Here is a 12,830-nt window from a genome sequence, read left to right as displayed (position 1 = left end):
TGGCGATATCAGCATTCCAGACATCTAAAAATCATTGTTTCAGTATTGCTTGTTAGTTAGGTTTCCAAATGAATATAAATGTCAGACTTAAAGTACATCTGTTTTAAAAGCAGTAGCGAAGTATCTGTGTATTTCATTTAAGATTTTGCTTCTGCTGAAGCTGGCTGGATGAAACACTTTGAGAAGGGCTGCACACATCTCTGCCAATTTATTTCTTTCTAAGCTTGCCTCTCTGCCAGATGTCTGATGGCCTTTTGTGGAAACTTAAGGGAATACTGAGCATGGTTATTTCCAGTTGCATATATCAGTTCTGGTGCTTTGGCTTCCTTGAAACTGCATCAGCAATGTTTTATTAATTGAGCAAAACTTTGTTTCTCTAAATTGTTTCTTCTGAGTTGTCCATGATTTTGAAGATTCATATTTCTCCTTGTATGCTTTATTTTTACCATAAAGAATCATCTGGATAGTTTCTTCATACATTTTTGCTCTTATAGCAATTGCATGTTAAGTGCAAATGTAGCACCTAAACCTTGTTCTGGGCTATCCCAAGGATGTAGGAGGGAAAAGGATTTGGCTCCTGAATAACCAAGGTGTCAGTAATAATATATATGGGACAACGGAGGCTTCCCGTGTTCACTTGGTTTGTTGGTGGGTGGTTTCCCCCCATCCTTCCTGTGTAAAGCAAACCCAAAACCTTTGCTTTTGCTCAAGGACACCTGGTTGTGACACACAGCAGTGGAGGAGGCTGCTTCAGTGTCACCTGTCAGGGGAAGAGTCTTCAGGGCTTCACCTAAGCTGAGCAAGGTGGGACCACACTGCTCTTCTGCATGCTGCTGCCCTGGCATCCCGTGTACAGCCCACCCTCAGCTCCCAGAGCTGTGTGAATGTGGAGCCCACCCTCAGCTCCCAGAGCTCTCATGGACAGCCCACCCTCAGCTCCCAGAGCTGTGTGAATGGACAGCCCACCCTCAGCTCCCAGAGCTGTGTGAATGTGGAGCCCACCCTCAGCTCCCAGAGCTCTCATGGACAGCCCACCCTCAGCTCGCAGAGCTCTCATGGACAGCCCACCCTCAGCTCCCAGAGCTGTGTGCATGTGGAGCCCACCCTCAGCTCCCAGAGCTCTCATGGACAGCCCACCCTCAGCTCCCAGAGCTGTCTCATGGACAGCCCACCCTCAGCTCCCAGAGCTGTGTGAATGGACAGCCCACCCTCAGCTCCCAGAGCTCTCATGGACAGCCCACCCTCAGCTCCCAGAGCTGTGTGCATGGACAGCCCACCCTCAGCTCCCAGAGCTGTCTGCCATCGCTCCCTGATGGGCAGTGTTTGGCAGAGACTCGCTGCCTCTGTCAGGAGTAATGCAGAGTGCAGTGCCCAGCACTCGCTCCTCCTGAGCCCCAGCATGGCCAGGTGTGCTCCCAGGTGTGTTCCCTCGGGGCTGGACACCCAGAGCTCTGTGCCATGGAGCCCTTGGCAGCCCCAGCATGGCCAGGTGTGCTCCCAGGTGTGTTCCCTTGGGGCTGGACACCCAGAGCTCTTGGCCCCCCATCCTTGCTGGCTGCGCTGGGGCCACGTGTGGCTCACTGACCCATGACGGGTGGGTTTGGGGCTTTGAGCTCTGGCTGGAGGCTGTGGGACTCCAGATCACTCCTGATGATTCCAGAGCTCCTTCCCAGCATGAGATGCTTTGTCTCAGCTGGGCATTTTGCTGTGTGTTTGTGGGAGCATTGCTGGCAGAGGATGTTATCCCATAGGAGAATGCCATCAGTTCCAAACCACCTCTGCTGGGCTCACCCTCAACATCACCAAAACAAGGTTGGTGTTTTCATGTGCCAGCTCTGAATAAAGCTGAAAATAAGGTTTGTGGACTATTGGGCTGTTGGTCAAAGATGCATTTATTACAGAAATTGGCATAGCAGCAAGGAGGAGGAAAAAACTCCACCAATCCTGAAAACCTATTCTCTAGGTCAAATTGAAATAAATTTCCAAGTATCTCCCTTAGCCCTTTATTTTTTAAATAGCATGTAAACAACTGTCATTGTCTGCTCTGCTATCAAGTACGTATATTAGATCACTGTGTGTTTATTAGTGTGATGAACTCCCCTGGGATTCACTTGGGGGTAAATTCACAGCTGTCTTGGGACTGTGGTATTTTGGTGTGAGGGCTCTTTTTTTTAATAGAATATAGGGTGTGTTGGAGCTGCCTCACTGACAGCTTGCACTCTCCTGGCACTGGCTCTGCAGCCATTCAGGGAAAGGCTAGGGCTTCCATCCCCAGCAGAGCAGTGCCCCATCACACGGCATTTGGCTCATAAATAAGGATATATGTCTTCTTGAGGAAAGAGCATTTATTACTCAGAGGAATTGATTGATAGACACTGCTTCACTGCAGGGCATGCAACTCATGACCTTCAGCTCTTGAGCTTTAGGTCACAGAACTTACTGTCTGCAAACATGAGCACTTAGATAAAATTACATTATTATTTTTATTTTTCTACAGAGCACACTGTACCTTACTGATTTAAGGCAATTTTTTCTACAGGTCTCCTGCTCTGCAGTTACTCGCTGAGCTGCTGGGCTCAGATGCCCAGAGCTGTTGGTGTATCAGGCTAAGAGCATGTGCCTGTATGGAATGACTGACCTGTGGTGCTCTCACCAGGCTGTTTACTTGAGTGGAGAAGGCTCTGGGAGTCTGGGATGTCCTGCTTCACTGTGCCAGCACAGCACGGCTGTGAAAAGGCCTGCAGCTGACACAGACCACTGGATTAATAAAACATGTGGGAAGTTTCCAAGCCTTCATCAAACTCAGCCCACAGGAAGAACTGTTTGGATCACTGGCCTTCAGTTGCCGGGAGCTGCGAGCCCGGATGGTGCTGCTCCCCTGTGCGTGTTTCTGTGCCACGCAGATTTGAAAGAACAGTTGTAGATATCCCCCTGTTCAGCCTGGGGGAGTTTTAAAGACTTCACTTCAAACAAATACGGAAAGAAACCCCACAAATACGCAGGACAGGCCATGGTGGTGGTTGTGGGTGTGAATTTTGCCACAGCTATATTTTATCTATCCACATGCACAAGCAGATTAATTTCATTTAAACTCTTTCAGTTTTCCCTGTGTCAGTCCAAAATCAGGATACAAACCAGTGGAAAACTTGAGTGTATTAATGTCGTTGATCTTGCTAACAATTAGAGTTTGTGTGGTGTTGGATTAACTTTTGTTAATGCTCTTAACACATTGGTTATTCAAATATCCAGGAGCTTTTAAGCTTTCCATAAGATGTCAGTAATAGAAGTTAAATTTGAAGTACATGGGCAGTTCACTGGTGTCAGGAGATTCAAGATTCTGGACTTCTCTTATTCCAGTCTTTGCAGTTATTTGTAAGTCATTATCCAGCAGTGGTTCCTGCCCTGTGCCTGTGCCTGTCTGGGTTTATCCTGCCTGTGGGCTGTGGAGAGCAGTCAGCCCACAGAGGCTGTGCCCTGGCCCTGCTCCTGTTTTGTGTGCTCAGGGACAAACCAGGCTGAGCTCACCGGGTGCCCAAGGATAAACAGTGTCTGTGTGCTGCATTCCTGCAGAAAACATGGCTAAACTCAGTTCAACTTTGTGTTTTAAGGGTGTGTCTGTATGTGTGTTAGACCCGTGTAAGCCTGGTCACTTTGCTATCAGATCTATTGAATTCAACACCAGCAATTCTGAAAATCTGGAGCTTTTGTTGCTCCATCTCAGTATAATCTAATGTAATGCTTAAGAAAATTACCTGTTATGTAAACTCTACTAGAAATATGTATCTTCAATTAACTGTTCTGTGGGAATGTTACAACTGAAAGTTGAGCTCCATTACTGCTGAGAGAGGTGTTTTTCTTTTGTTCTGTGATGCTGGATTAGCCAAGAAAGGAATAGACTTGGGACAGACATTAATACTTTGTTTGGAATATTGTAGAATCACAGATGGATTGGGTTGGAAGGGACCTCAAAGATAATTTCATTCCACCCATCTGCCATGGGCAGGGAGGGACACCTTCCACCAGACCAGGGTGCTCCAAGCCCTGTCCAGCCTGGCCCTGGACACTGGTGCTGCCTCTAAAGCTCCATAGCCACAAGGAACTTGGAGTGCAGCTTTCATCTTTCTACTTGGGAGTTATAAATATTGTGTTACAAACTTGGGTATGGTATGTGATTGATGAACTTCCTAAGATTTAGTTGTTCTTATGAGTGGCAGATTGCTTTTAGTCACTGCCCTGAATCATCATGTATTAGTTGCAAATGTTATTTATGCTGAATTAGGTGATGATTTCAAGTTTGTAATGTAAACGTCACTTTTTCCATTGGTAAGGAGTAGTTTTCTGGTTTTATTTTCTTTGAGGGATATTTTTGAGTTGACCTTGTTCCTTTGTCTCCAGAGTTTAGGTGGGGCTCCTGAATGTCCCCATTGAGACAGAGCTGCTCTTTGGGGCAGCAAAGAAAACACACAATCCTGTTGAACAAGCAGCGTGCTTGTGGTGTTCCCTCCTTGCTGTCCTGTCCTGTCCTGCCTGCAGGTGTAGTTATTTACATCACAGGGAGCTGCTGCTCACCCTCCTGGCACCCTCAGGTCCCCCTCTCCTGTCACCTGTGCCCACTGGGCTCAAGCTTGCAGGAGACTCTACATCCTAGCCCCGAAATTAAACTAAATTGGCTTCTACTGACACAGATGTTCTTTGTTAAAAAGCATTTGTTGTTCTAACTCATTTTTTCACTCACATGGCCACAGGAGGTTTGTTTTACAGGGGTTCAGTAAATGGCTCTGGGCTCATGGGCTCTGTCCCATCCAGGGGTTGCTTTAGGTGCTGTTATGGCATCGGCCTCATCAGCTGAAGAACTAGAGCTTGTTCCAGCTGCTGCTCGTAAGCTGTCTTGCTTTTGAGGGCATCTGTGTGATTCTTTGGTTGTTTTAGAGTCTTACAGCCTGTAAGATTGGTCAGTGAGGTTCTCGAGGGTTTGAAAGATCTTGTCCGGATGGGAATACTGACAGGACATGCTCCCATTATTATGTAGATGGTAAAGACAGGTGGCTCTTTTCCCCTCCCCCGCCCTGTGTTGTTTGGGGAGCAACTAATTATGGTTGTGGTATGAACTATAATATATATATGTTACACACACACTTGTATCTGTGTATGTCTTTACAGCCAGATCTTTTGAAGAAGTAGGGACTTGCTTCCTCACCCTTGCTTCTGTTCCATTATTCCTCACATTTCCCTCAGATATGGCCAGAGTAGTTAATTAACAGCTCACTGTTTGCTGTTCCCGTTTTGGGCTGCATTTCCTGTGCTTAAGAGAGTGCTGCCGTGTTCGGAATTCAGCATCCCTGGCCGGGCACTGGCTCTGTCTCTTTCGGCTGTCTCGAGGGGTGCTGGTTTCTCCTGCGTACGCAGACTCCGGCTCAGGCAGCTCTGGCTGTTCAGAGACGCAGAGCCTCCCAAGCAGGCAGCGGTGCCGAGTCTGCTTCCCTCAGCGTGTGCCGTGCTCTGCCGGGGAGCTCAGGGCCCGCCTTCCCGTCCCGCTTTCCCCCCGTTCCCCGCCGTTCCCGGCCCGCTTTCCCCGCCGTTCCCGGCCCGCTTTCCCCCCGTTCCCGTTCCGCTTTCCCCGCCGTTCCCGTTCCCCGCCGTTCCCGTTCCCCGCCGTTCCCGTTCCCGGCCGCCGTTCCCCGCCGCCGGCAGCGCCGCTCGGGCCGTGTTCGCTGCCGCAGTGCGCAGGAGCCGGCCCCGCTGCGGCTGCCCTGTGTTCCGAGCGAGCACCGTGCCCTGGTGCGGAGGCACTCGCAGGAAGGGCGGTCAGCCGGAAAGCTCCGCAGCGAGCGGTCGGTGTCCGAGCAGCTCCGGCCGGGCAGGGCAGGGCAGGGGCCGGGAGCTCGTTCCCAGAGCGGGCCCGCACCCGCACCCGCACCCGGAGCGGGCCTCTCGGGCCAGCAGCGGGCTGCCGGCTCTGTCCCCAGGCTGGCCTGGCGCTGTCCCCCTGCCCTGGGCGCTGTCCCCAGGCTGTCCTGGCGCTGTCCCCCTGCCCTGGGCGCTGTCCCCAGGCTGTCCTGGCGCTGTCCCCAGGCTGCCCTGGCGCTGTCCCCCTGCCCTGGGCGCTGTCCCCCTGCCCTGGCGCTGTCCCCAGGCTGTCCTGGCGCTGTCCCCCTGCCCTGGGCGCTGTCCCCCTGCCCTGGGCGCTGTCCCCAGGCTGTCCTGGCGCTGTCCCCAGGCTGCCCTGGCGCTGTCCCCCTGCCCTGGGCGCTGTCCCCCTGCCCTGGCGCTGTCCCCAGGCTGTCCTGGCGCTGTCCCCCTGCCCTGGGCGCTGTCCCCCTGCCCTGGGCGCTGTCCCCAGGCTGTCCTGGCGCTGTCCCCAGGCTGCCCTGGCGCTGTCCCCCTGCCCTGGGCGCTGTCCCCCTGCCCTGGCGCTGTCCCCAGGCTGTCCTGGCGCTGTCCCCAGGCTGCCCTGGCGCTGTCCCCCTGCCCTGGGCGCTGTCCCCCTGCCCTGGCGCTGTCCCCAGGCTGTCCTGGCGCTGTCCCCAGGCTGCCCTGGCGCTGTCCCCCTGCCCTGGGCGCTGTCCCCCTGCCCTGGCGCTGTCCCCAGGCTGTCCTGGCGCTGTCCCCCTGCCCTGGGCGCTGTCCCCCTGCCCTGGGCGCTGTCCCCAGGCTGTCCTGGCGCTGTCCCCAGGCTGCCCTGGCGCTGTCCCCCTGCCCTGGGCGCTGTCCCCCTGCCCTGGCGCTGTCCCCAGGCTGTCCTGGCGCTGTCCCCCTGCCCTGGGCGCTGTCCCCAGGCTGTCCTGGCGCTGTCCCCAGGCTGCCCTGGCGCTGTCCCCCTGCCCTGGGCGCTGTCCCCCTGCCCTGGCGCTGTCCCCAGGCTGTCCTGGCGCTGTCCCCAGGCTGCCCTGGCGCTGTCCCCTCCCCGGCAGGGCAGGCGCTGTGCCTGCGGACACGTCCATGGCTCGCCATGGCCACCGCGGTCCCCTGTCGCAGGAGGAGCGGCAGCAGCGCCTTCCCCATCCTCTCCGGCTCCGCTTTACCCGGGTACCTGCTGTTTCTGTTTCTCTGTTTCTCCTGGTTCGGCGTCCCACGAGCCACTGCGTTGCTCAGCCTGGAGTGAACTGGCCGCAGCCTCCTGCTGACAGACGCGAGTGTCCAGCCCCCGTTGGTCGGTCTGTGTTCATCCTGGCTGTGTTCATTGTCCCCCGCACCGGTTCCGTGGTCCTGGTGACCGTCACTGGTCTTTTTCTGCTGCTCCTTGGGAAAGCTGTAGGCTTTCAGAAATGCTGAACTAAGGGACGCCACAGTTGTGTTTGTAAGTTGTTTGTGCAAATGCATGGAACAAAAACACAGTGTTTAAGTAAAAGTTGGATTTTGAAAAATCTGCGTTTTTCTTTCAATGTTTTTTCTTAAACTCATAATTCTAGTTTTCCTGTTTGGTCCTGATTGGTTTGTCTGTGTGGGCTTTGAAATGTTGTGAACTCATAATGTGAACAGAACATGCAGATTTTCATCTTTTTGTTTGTCATTTAGGAGTGTAAAGTGACTACAAAACACCACGTTAATAGTACCCAGTTGATGGGGGGCTTTTGCCAGTATCGTCTGTGTAATTCAAGAGAGCATAGCAACAGCAGTGCTTACAAGTCTATTTGAAAATAATAAAAAAAAAGATTTAGATCCAGTGCATCTTTTAATATAAATGTCTAAAGAGTGCTGGTAAATTTGCAAAGACAATATAAGAGATCAAAAATATTGATAAAAATTCACAATCTGAATAATTCTGTTGAAACAACTGTGATGGTCAGCCATGTTGGCAGACTCAAAATAAGTTTTTGAATGAGCCTGTTGCTGGTCAAACAGAACCTGATCAAAGGTTTTGCTTTTCATTAAATAAGTAGAAAACCAATTATAGTAAAGGCAGGGAAAAATAGCCTGTATTTCATATTTTTCTTTGTGTGTCTTGATGGTTAAGATGAAGAGGCTCTGGCTCCTGCCTGGGATGCACCCTGGGCGTCTGTGGCTGCAGCAGGGCCCCTGTGGTGCTGTGGGATGCCAGGAGACTTTGGGAACTCAGGGTTCCAGTGATCCCTCAGCCCATGTGGGGCTCTTGGGGCTGTTTCAGTCAGGCATGTAAAAATCAGGCTGGTTGTGCCTTGTGTGTTCAGCAGTGTGCAGAGTCCAAGTGGCCAGTTGTCCTCTGATTCATTTTGGAACCCAGTTTTCACAAAGCGAGTCAAGATTTTTTTCCTTTTAGCTTAAAAAATTAGCCTATACTTTTCTAAAAATAAACTTCACAAAATAGAACCTGCTTTCTATAATTCATTGGTTTTCTTCCATTTCCCTCTGTATAAAGCTGAAAAGAAATTTTCCAGGCTGTTAATTTAGTTTCATTTAGCTCTCTTCCCTTTTTCCTTTTGAATGAAAGGCTCCTTACCCTGTCTAAATATATATTCTCTTTCTCATTTTTTTGAAAAGACTTCTTCCCATCTGAGTATACTTTTGCAATAGGCTTAAAGCTTTCCTGTTGGCTGTTGAGTGTAAATTTGTAGGAAATAGAAATACTGGGGAGAAGAGAGACTGCTTGTGTGTTTGATTTGAAAAGCCGCTTGTTTTGGGCTATTACCAGCTCATGTGGTGTTCATGTGTTCACAAGCTGACTGGTTTTTCTTATAGACCTGACCATTACAGTGACCAGTGTGACATAAATAGACTTCAAGTGGAAACTCGTCATGAAAAGAGATAGTTTGAGTGGGATTTGGAATTCCAGGAAAAGGTCAAAACAGCTTTTAATTGAGGGGAGCAGTGCATGTGGGATGCATGTCCTGGTTTTTTAATATGGATCCCATGTGGTGTTGCTGTCTGGAAGTTGTGCTTGTTTGAGGGGAAGGGTTTCTATTTGCGTCTCAGTGGAGTCAAAATGTGTGCCTGAAGGGTAGGATGAAACCAGAGCCGTGCTCCTCCAGGCACAGGGGCGTTTGCTGAGCTCTGCCTGGAGAGCGCAGGGTTTGGTGTGTTTGAGGAGCAGCCTGTGGCAAATAACCCTGAGCAGTCCGTGCTGACCAGACCTGTGTTCCCAGGCAGGAGGGTGGGCACAGGGCTCAGCGCCCTGGAGCTGCGAGGGCAAGGGAGGATGGAGGGAGAGGAGAGCCCTGGGCGCCTGGGACACACCTGGAGCAGACTGCGGCTGCTCTCAGTGCCCAGGGAGCTGAGAGGGACTTTGGACAGGGGATGGAGGGACGGGGCACAGGGAATGCTTCCCACTCCAGTGACCAGAAAGAGCCTGATAAAGTGGGGTTTGGATTAGCGACTCGGGAGAAATTGGTTCATCGGTGAATGGGTATGAAAGGATTTAGCATCAAAGAGGACAGGGAAAAGATTAATTTCCATTATGTCGCAAAAAGAATGAGATAATTTAATGAAGGACAGAGTGCAGAGAGAAGGGATAAGAAGAAGTCCAAAGTCTGTGGAAGACATGAAATATAATGTGCCTATTTTTAGACAGAAAAATAAGAGGAAGATAAATTATCTTTCTACTTGATTGTTATCTCCAGTCCTTCAAAAGTTCAAATTGTTTCATTTATGTGAGGTGGCTGGAGAGGAGTCTGAAGTAAGGGCTAGGTTACAGAATTGTACCACAGAGTGGTGAAAGTGGAAAGCAAAGATGTGGTGGTGCCAGAGGAGGGACTGCTGGAGGAGGGCACAGCATTGGGAGCCAGCAGGACCCTTCCTGTGCAGCCCGAGCCCGGGCACACAGCCAGGGTTAGCCAGCAGCCAGAGACAGGGCTGGCACAGGAGTCCAGGGTTAGCCAGCAGCCAGAGACAGGGCTGGCACAGGAGTCCAGGGTTAGCCAGCAGCCAGAGACAGGGCTGGCACAGGAGTCCAGGGTTAGCCAGCAGCCAGAGACAGGGCTGGCACAGGAGTCCAGGGTTAGCCAGCAGCCAGAGACAGGGCTGGCACAGGAGTCCAGGGTTAGCCAGCAGCCAGAGACAGGGCTGGCACGGGAGTCCAGGGCGAGCAGCAGCCAGAGACAGGGCTGGCACGGGAGTCCAGGGTTAGCCAGCAGCCAGAGACAGGGCTGGCACAGGAGTTCAGGGATAGCCAGCAGCCAGAGACAGGGCTGGCACAGGAGTCCAGGGTTAGCCAGCAGCCAGAGACAGGGCTGGGCATGGGAGTCCAGGGTTAGCCAGCAGCCAGAGACAGGGCTGGCACGGGAGTCCAGGGTTAGCCAGCAGCCAGAGACAGGGCTGGGCATGGGAGTCCAGGGTTAGCCAGCAGCCAGAGACAGGGCTGGCACGGGAGTCCAGGGTTAGCCAGCAGCCAGAGACAGGGCTGGCACGGGAGTCCAGGGTTAGCCAGCAGCCAGAGACAGGGCTGGGCACGGGAGTCCAGGGTTAGCCAGCAGCCAGAGACAGGGCTGGCACAGGAGTCCAGGGTTAGCCAGCAGCCAGAGACAGGGCTGGCACGGGCTGGGCACGGGAGTCCAGGGCGAGCAGCAGCCAGAGACAGGGCTGGCACGGGCTGGGCATGGGAGTCCGTGCTGGCAGCCCCAGAGACCTCCTCAGCACCCTCTTTGCTGGGACTGGTTACAGGAACTCAGCGGGCCCCTTCCAGTGCTGCTCCTCCTGCTGCAGTTTTTGTTTTGCAGTTGTATGCAGCTATTTGAAAATAGCACACTTGATGGGAGCACAGAGCAGAACAGAAGGTTGGTGCCTGTGTGTTTGCCTCTGGGCAGTTGGTGTCAGAGCTGCTTGGCAGGGATGAGCTGTCTCTGTTTCCAGTTTGATATGTTCTGCTGCCTCCCACCGATTCTGGACATTCCTGCCACTGCTGTGGCAAGGAAGTCTGATTTGTATTGTTATTCCCCACTAGGATGCAAAAATTATCCAGAAGTCTTCTTGTTGAAGATAAAGCTCAACAAATCATTTCTCTCCCTCTGAGATCCCTTCTCAGCCCTCTGAGGCTGGGATCTGTTGCTCACAAGACAGAACTTAGCACCTAACTGCAGTTTTGTGGCTTCGGTTTTCGTAATTTCTGGAGCGATCTGAAAATGCTTCTCTCAGTTTGGCCTTGGCAGGAGGCCTGATGGGATGGAGTGTCCCCAGAAGCACTGTCGTTCCTCTGAACCAGCTTGTGTGAAGTAACTCTGGGTCACTGGAAGCTCAGTGGCAGCATCTGGGCAGGCTGGCGAGGTTCTGATCCCCAGCTGATCTGACAGGACATAGTTCAGGTGTGCCACCCTCTGATAAACGTGTGGCTACGAATGCTGTGCAGCCATACACAAAATGCACCTTCTTGCTGAGAACCAGAGGGCACTGGGAATGAAAGGGTGAGGAACATCCTCGTGTTTGTACTTTTTGCTTTAATTGTGAAAAAAGCTCCCTTCTTGAATGCACTGAGGAAAGCAATAATATCACAATATTGTTGTAAAAGTAGATTTCTCTTACTTATTATTAATTTTTGCTTTTTGTTTTTCAGCCAGAAAATTTACAGAAGAATTGGCTTCGGGAATTTTATCAGGTAAGGTAAAGTTTATTTTCTCACAGAGTTTTGTGCATCTTTGTTTATTACTAATTAGTAATGTCAGGATCTTTTGCTCTGTGAAGTGAAATTGCTATTTGATAGTGATTTTATTTTATAGTAAAAGACAGCCCTGAAAATATGTCTCTTCCTGGATTTCTAAGCAATCATTATAAAAATTCAGCATATGAGCACAATTTGTTCTCATCAACAATTCTCTGCCTGAAAAATAGATTCAGGTTTTATAAAATTGACTTCAGTTTGGCATGAAATGGTCTTTAAGTCTACTGAATAAGATATATATTTGAGTACTTAAAAAAAAATCTGTTGGGTAGTCCAGTTTACCTTAAAATTGAAATATGACAATTTTGGGCATTGGTTTGCAATAAATGAGTCCTGTCTGCTCTTTCTTAACAATTTTCTTCTTTGGTAATGTGGAAATATTGACACTGAACCCATTATAAAAGGTGCTGTAACCTTCTAGTGTGAGGAGGTTTTTAAAGTATGAAAGCCCCTCTCACACACTGTGATATTGCAGTAGAGACTTACTTAACTTGCAGTCTTTGTGCAGAAATGTGTCAATAAGCAGCAGGAAATGAGCACTGCTGGGGCATGGAGGTGTCATCCCTGGGAAGAGCTGAGAGCTGCTGTCGCTGCTGACAGAACTGAGGCAGTCTGGAGTCCCACAGTGGTTTGCATTGGCAGGGCCTCAAGGGACCTGGAAGAGCACCTGGATGCCACCCTGCCAGGGCAGGGACACTGTCTGCTAAAGCACTCTGTTCCAAGCCCTGCCTGACCTGGCCATGGAAAAGTGCCATCTGGTACCGAAGGCATTCCTTTATCCAGTCCTACATCTCTTACAGAAAAATAGTTAAACAACAGAATTGTGCTGTTCAAATTGTAAAGTGAAACTGTGTGCAGAAAACATGATTAGCAGTATTTCATCTTTTCCTTTTGTAATTGAAAGCATCCCACGAGTCTTTACATTCTCAGACTGCCAGTGCAGCCTGTGACCTTTATTACATTGATGTAAAATACTGCAGTTCACTTTTACTGGCAAGTGTAAGATTTGCAAAAATCCAAGGTGCAGTAACCACTCTTATATTCTTTAGTATCTGCCAGCTTCAGATTCATCTCTTTATTTTTCTTCTTCCACCTTGGTTGATCACTGCTGTATGTCCATGGTGCTTGCACTACCCAAGCATCTCAGCTGGTTCTGATTCCAACCCTCCACAGCTTCAGGAAAAACTCTTCCTATGCAGGAAATAAAAATAAACAGGGAGAACTCTTTATTTTTGGTTGGTTGTTTTTTTAGATGGCTGCATACTTT

General features: G+C 50.6%; 1 protein-coding gene across 4 annotated transcripts in view; it reads left to right on the top strand.

Annotated features, from left to right (window-relative positions):
• Window positions 1–12,830, top strand: part of INPP5A (inositol polyphosphate-5-phosphatase A) — a 191,643-nt gene that overhangs the window by 35,849 nt on the left and 142,964 nt on the right. For all 4 annotated transcript variants that reach the window (XM_053983614.1, XM_053983615.1, XM_053983616.1 and 1 more), the window contains exon 2: window positions 11,459–11,500. In XM_053983614.1, coding sequence (XP_053839589.1) covers window positions 11,459–11,500 — 42 coding nt within the window. The remainder of the gene's footprint in view (window positions 1–11,458; window positions 11,501–12,830) is intronic.

This window comes from Vidua macroura, chromosome 8, assembly GCF_024509145.1.
Source record: "Vidua macroura isolate BioBank_ID:100142 chromosome 8, ASM2450914v1, whole genome shotgun sequence".
In the NCBI taxonomy this organism is placed as follows: Eukaryota; Metazoa; Chordata; class Aves; order Passeriformes; family Viduidae; genus Vidua; species Vidua macroura.
Note: the sequence above shows the minus strand (reverse complement) of the source record. Positions and strands in the feature narration are given on the sequence as shown.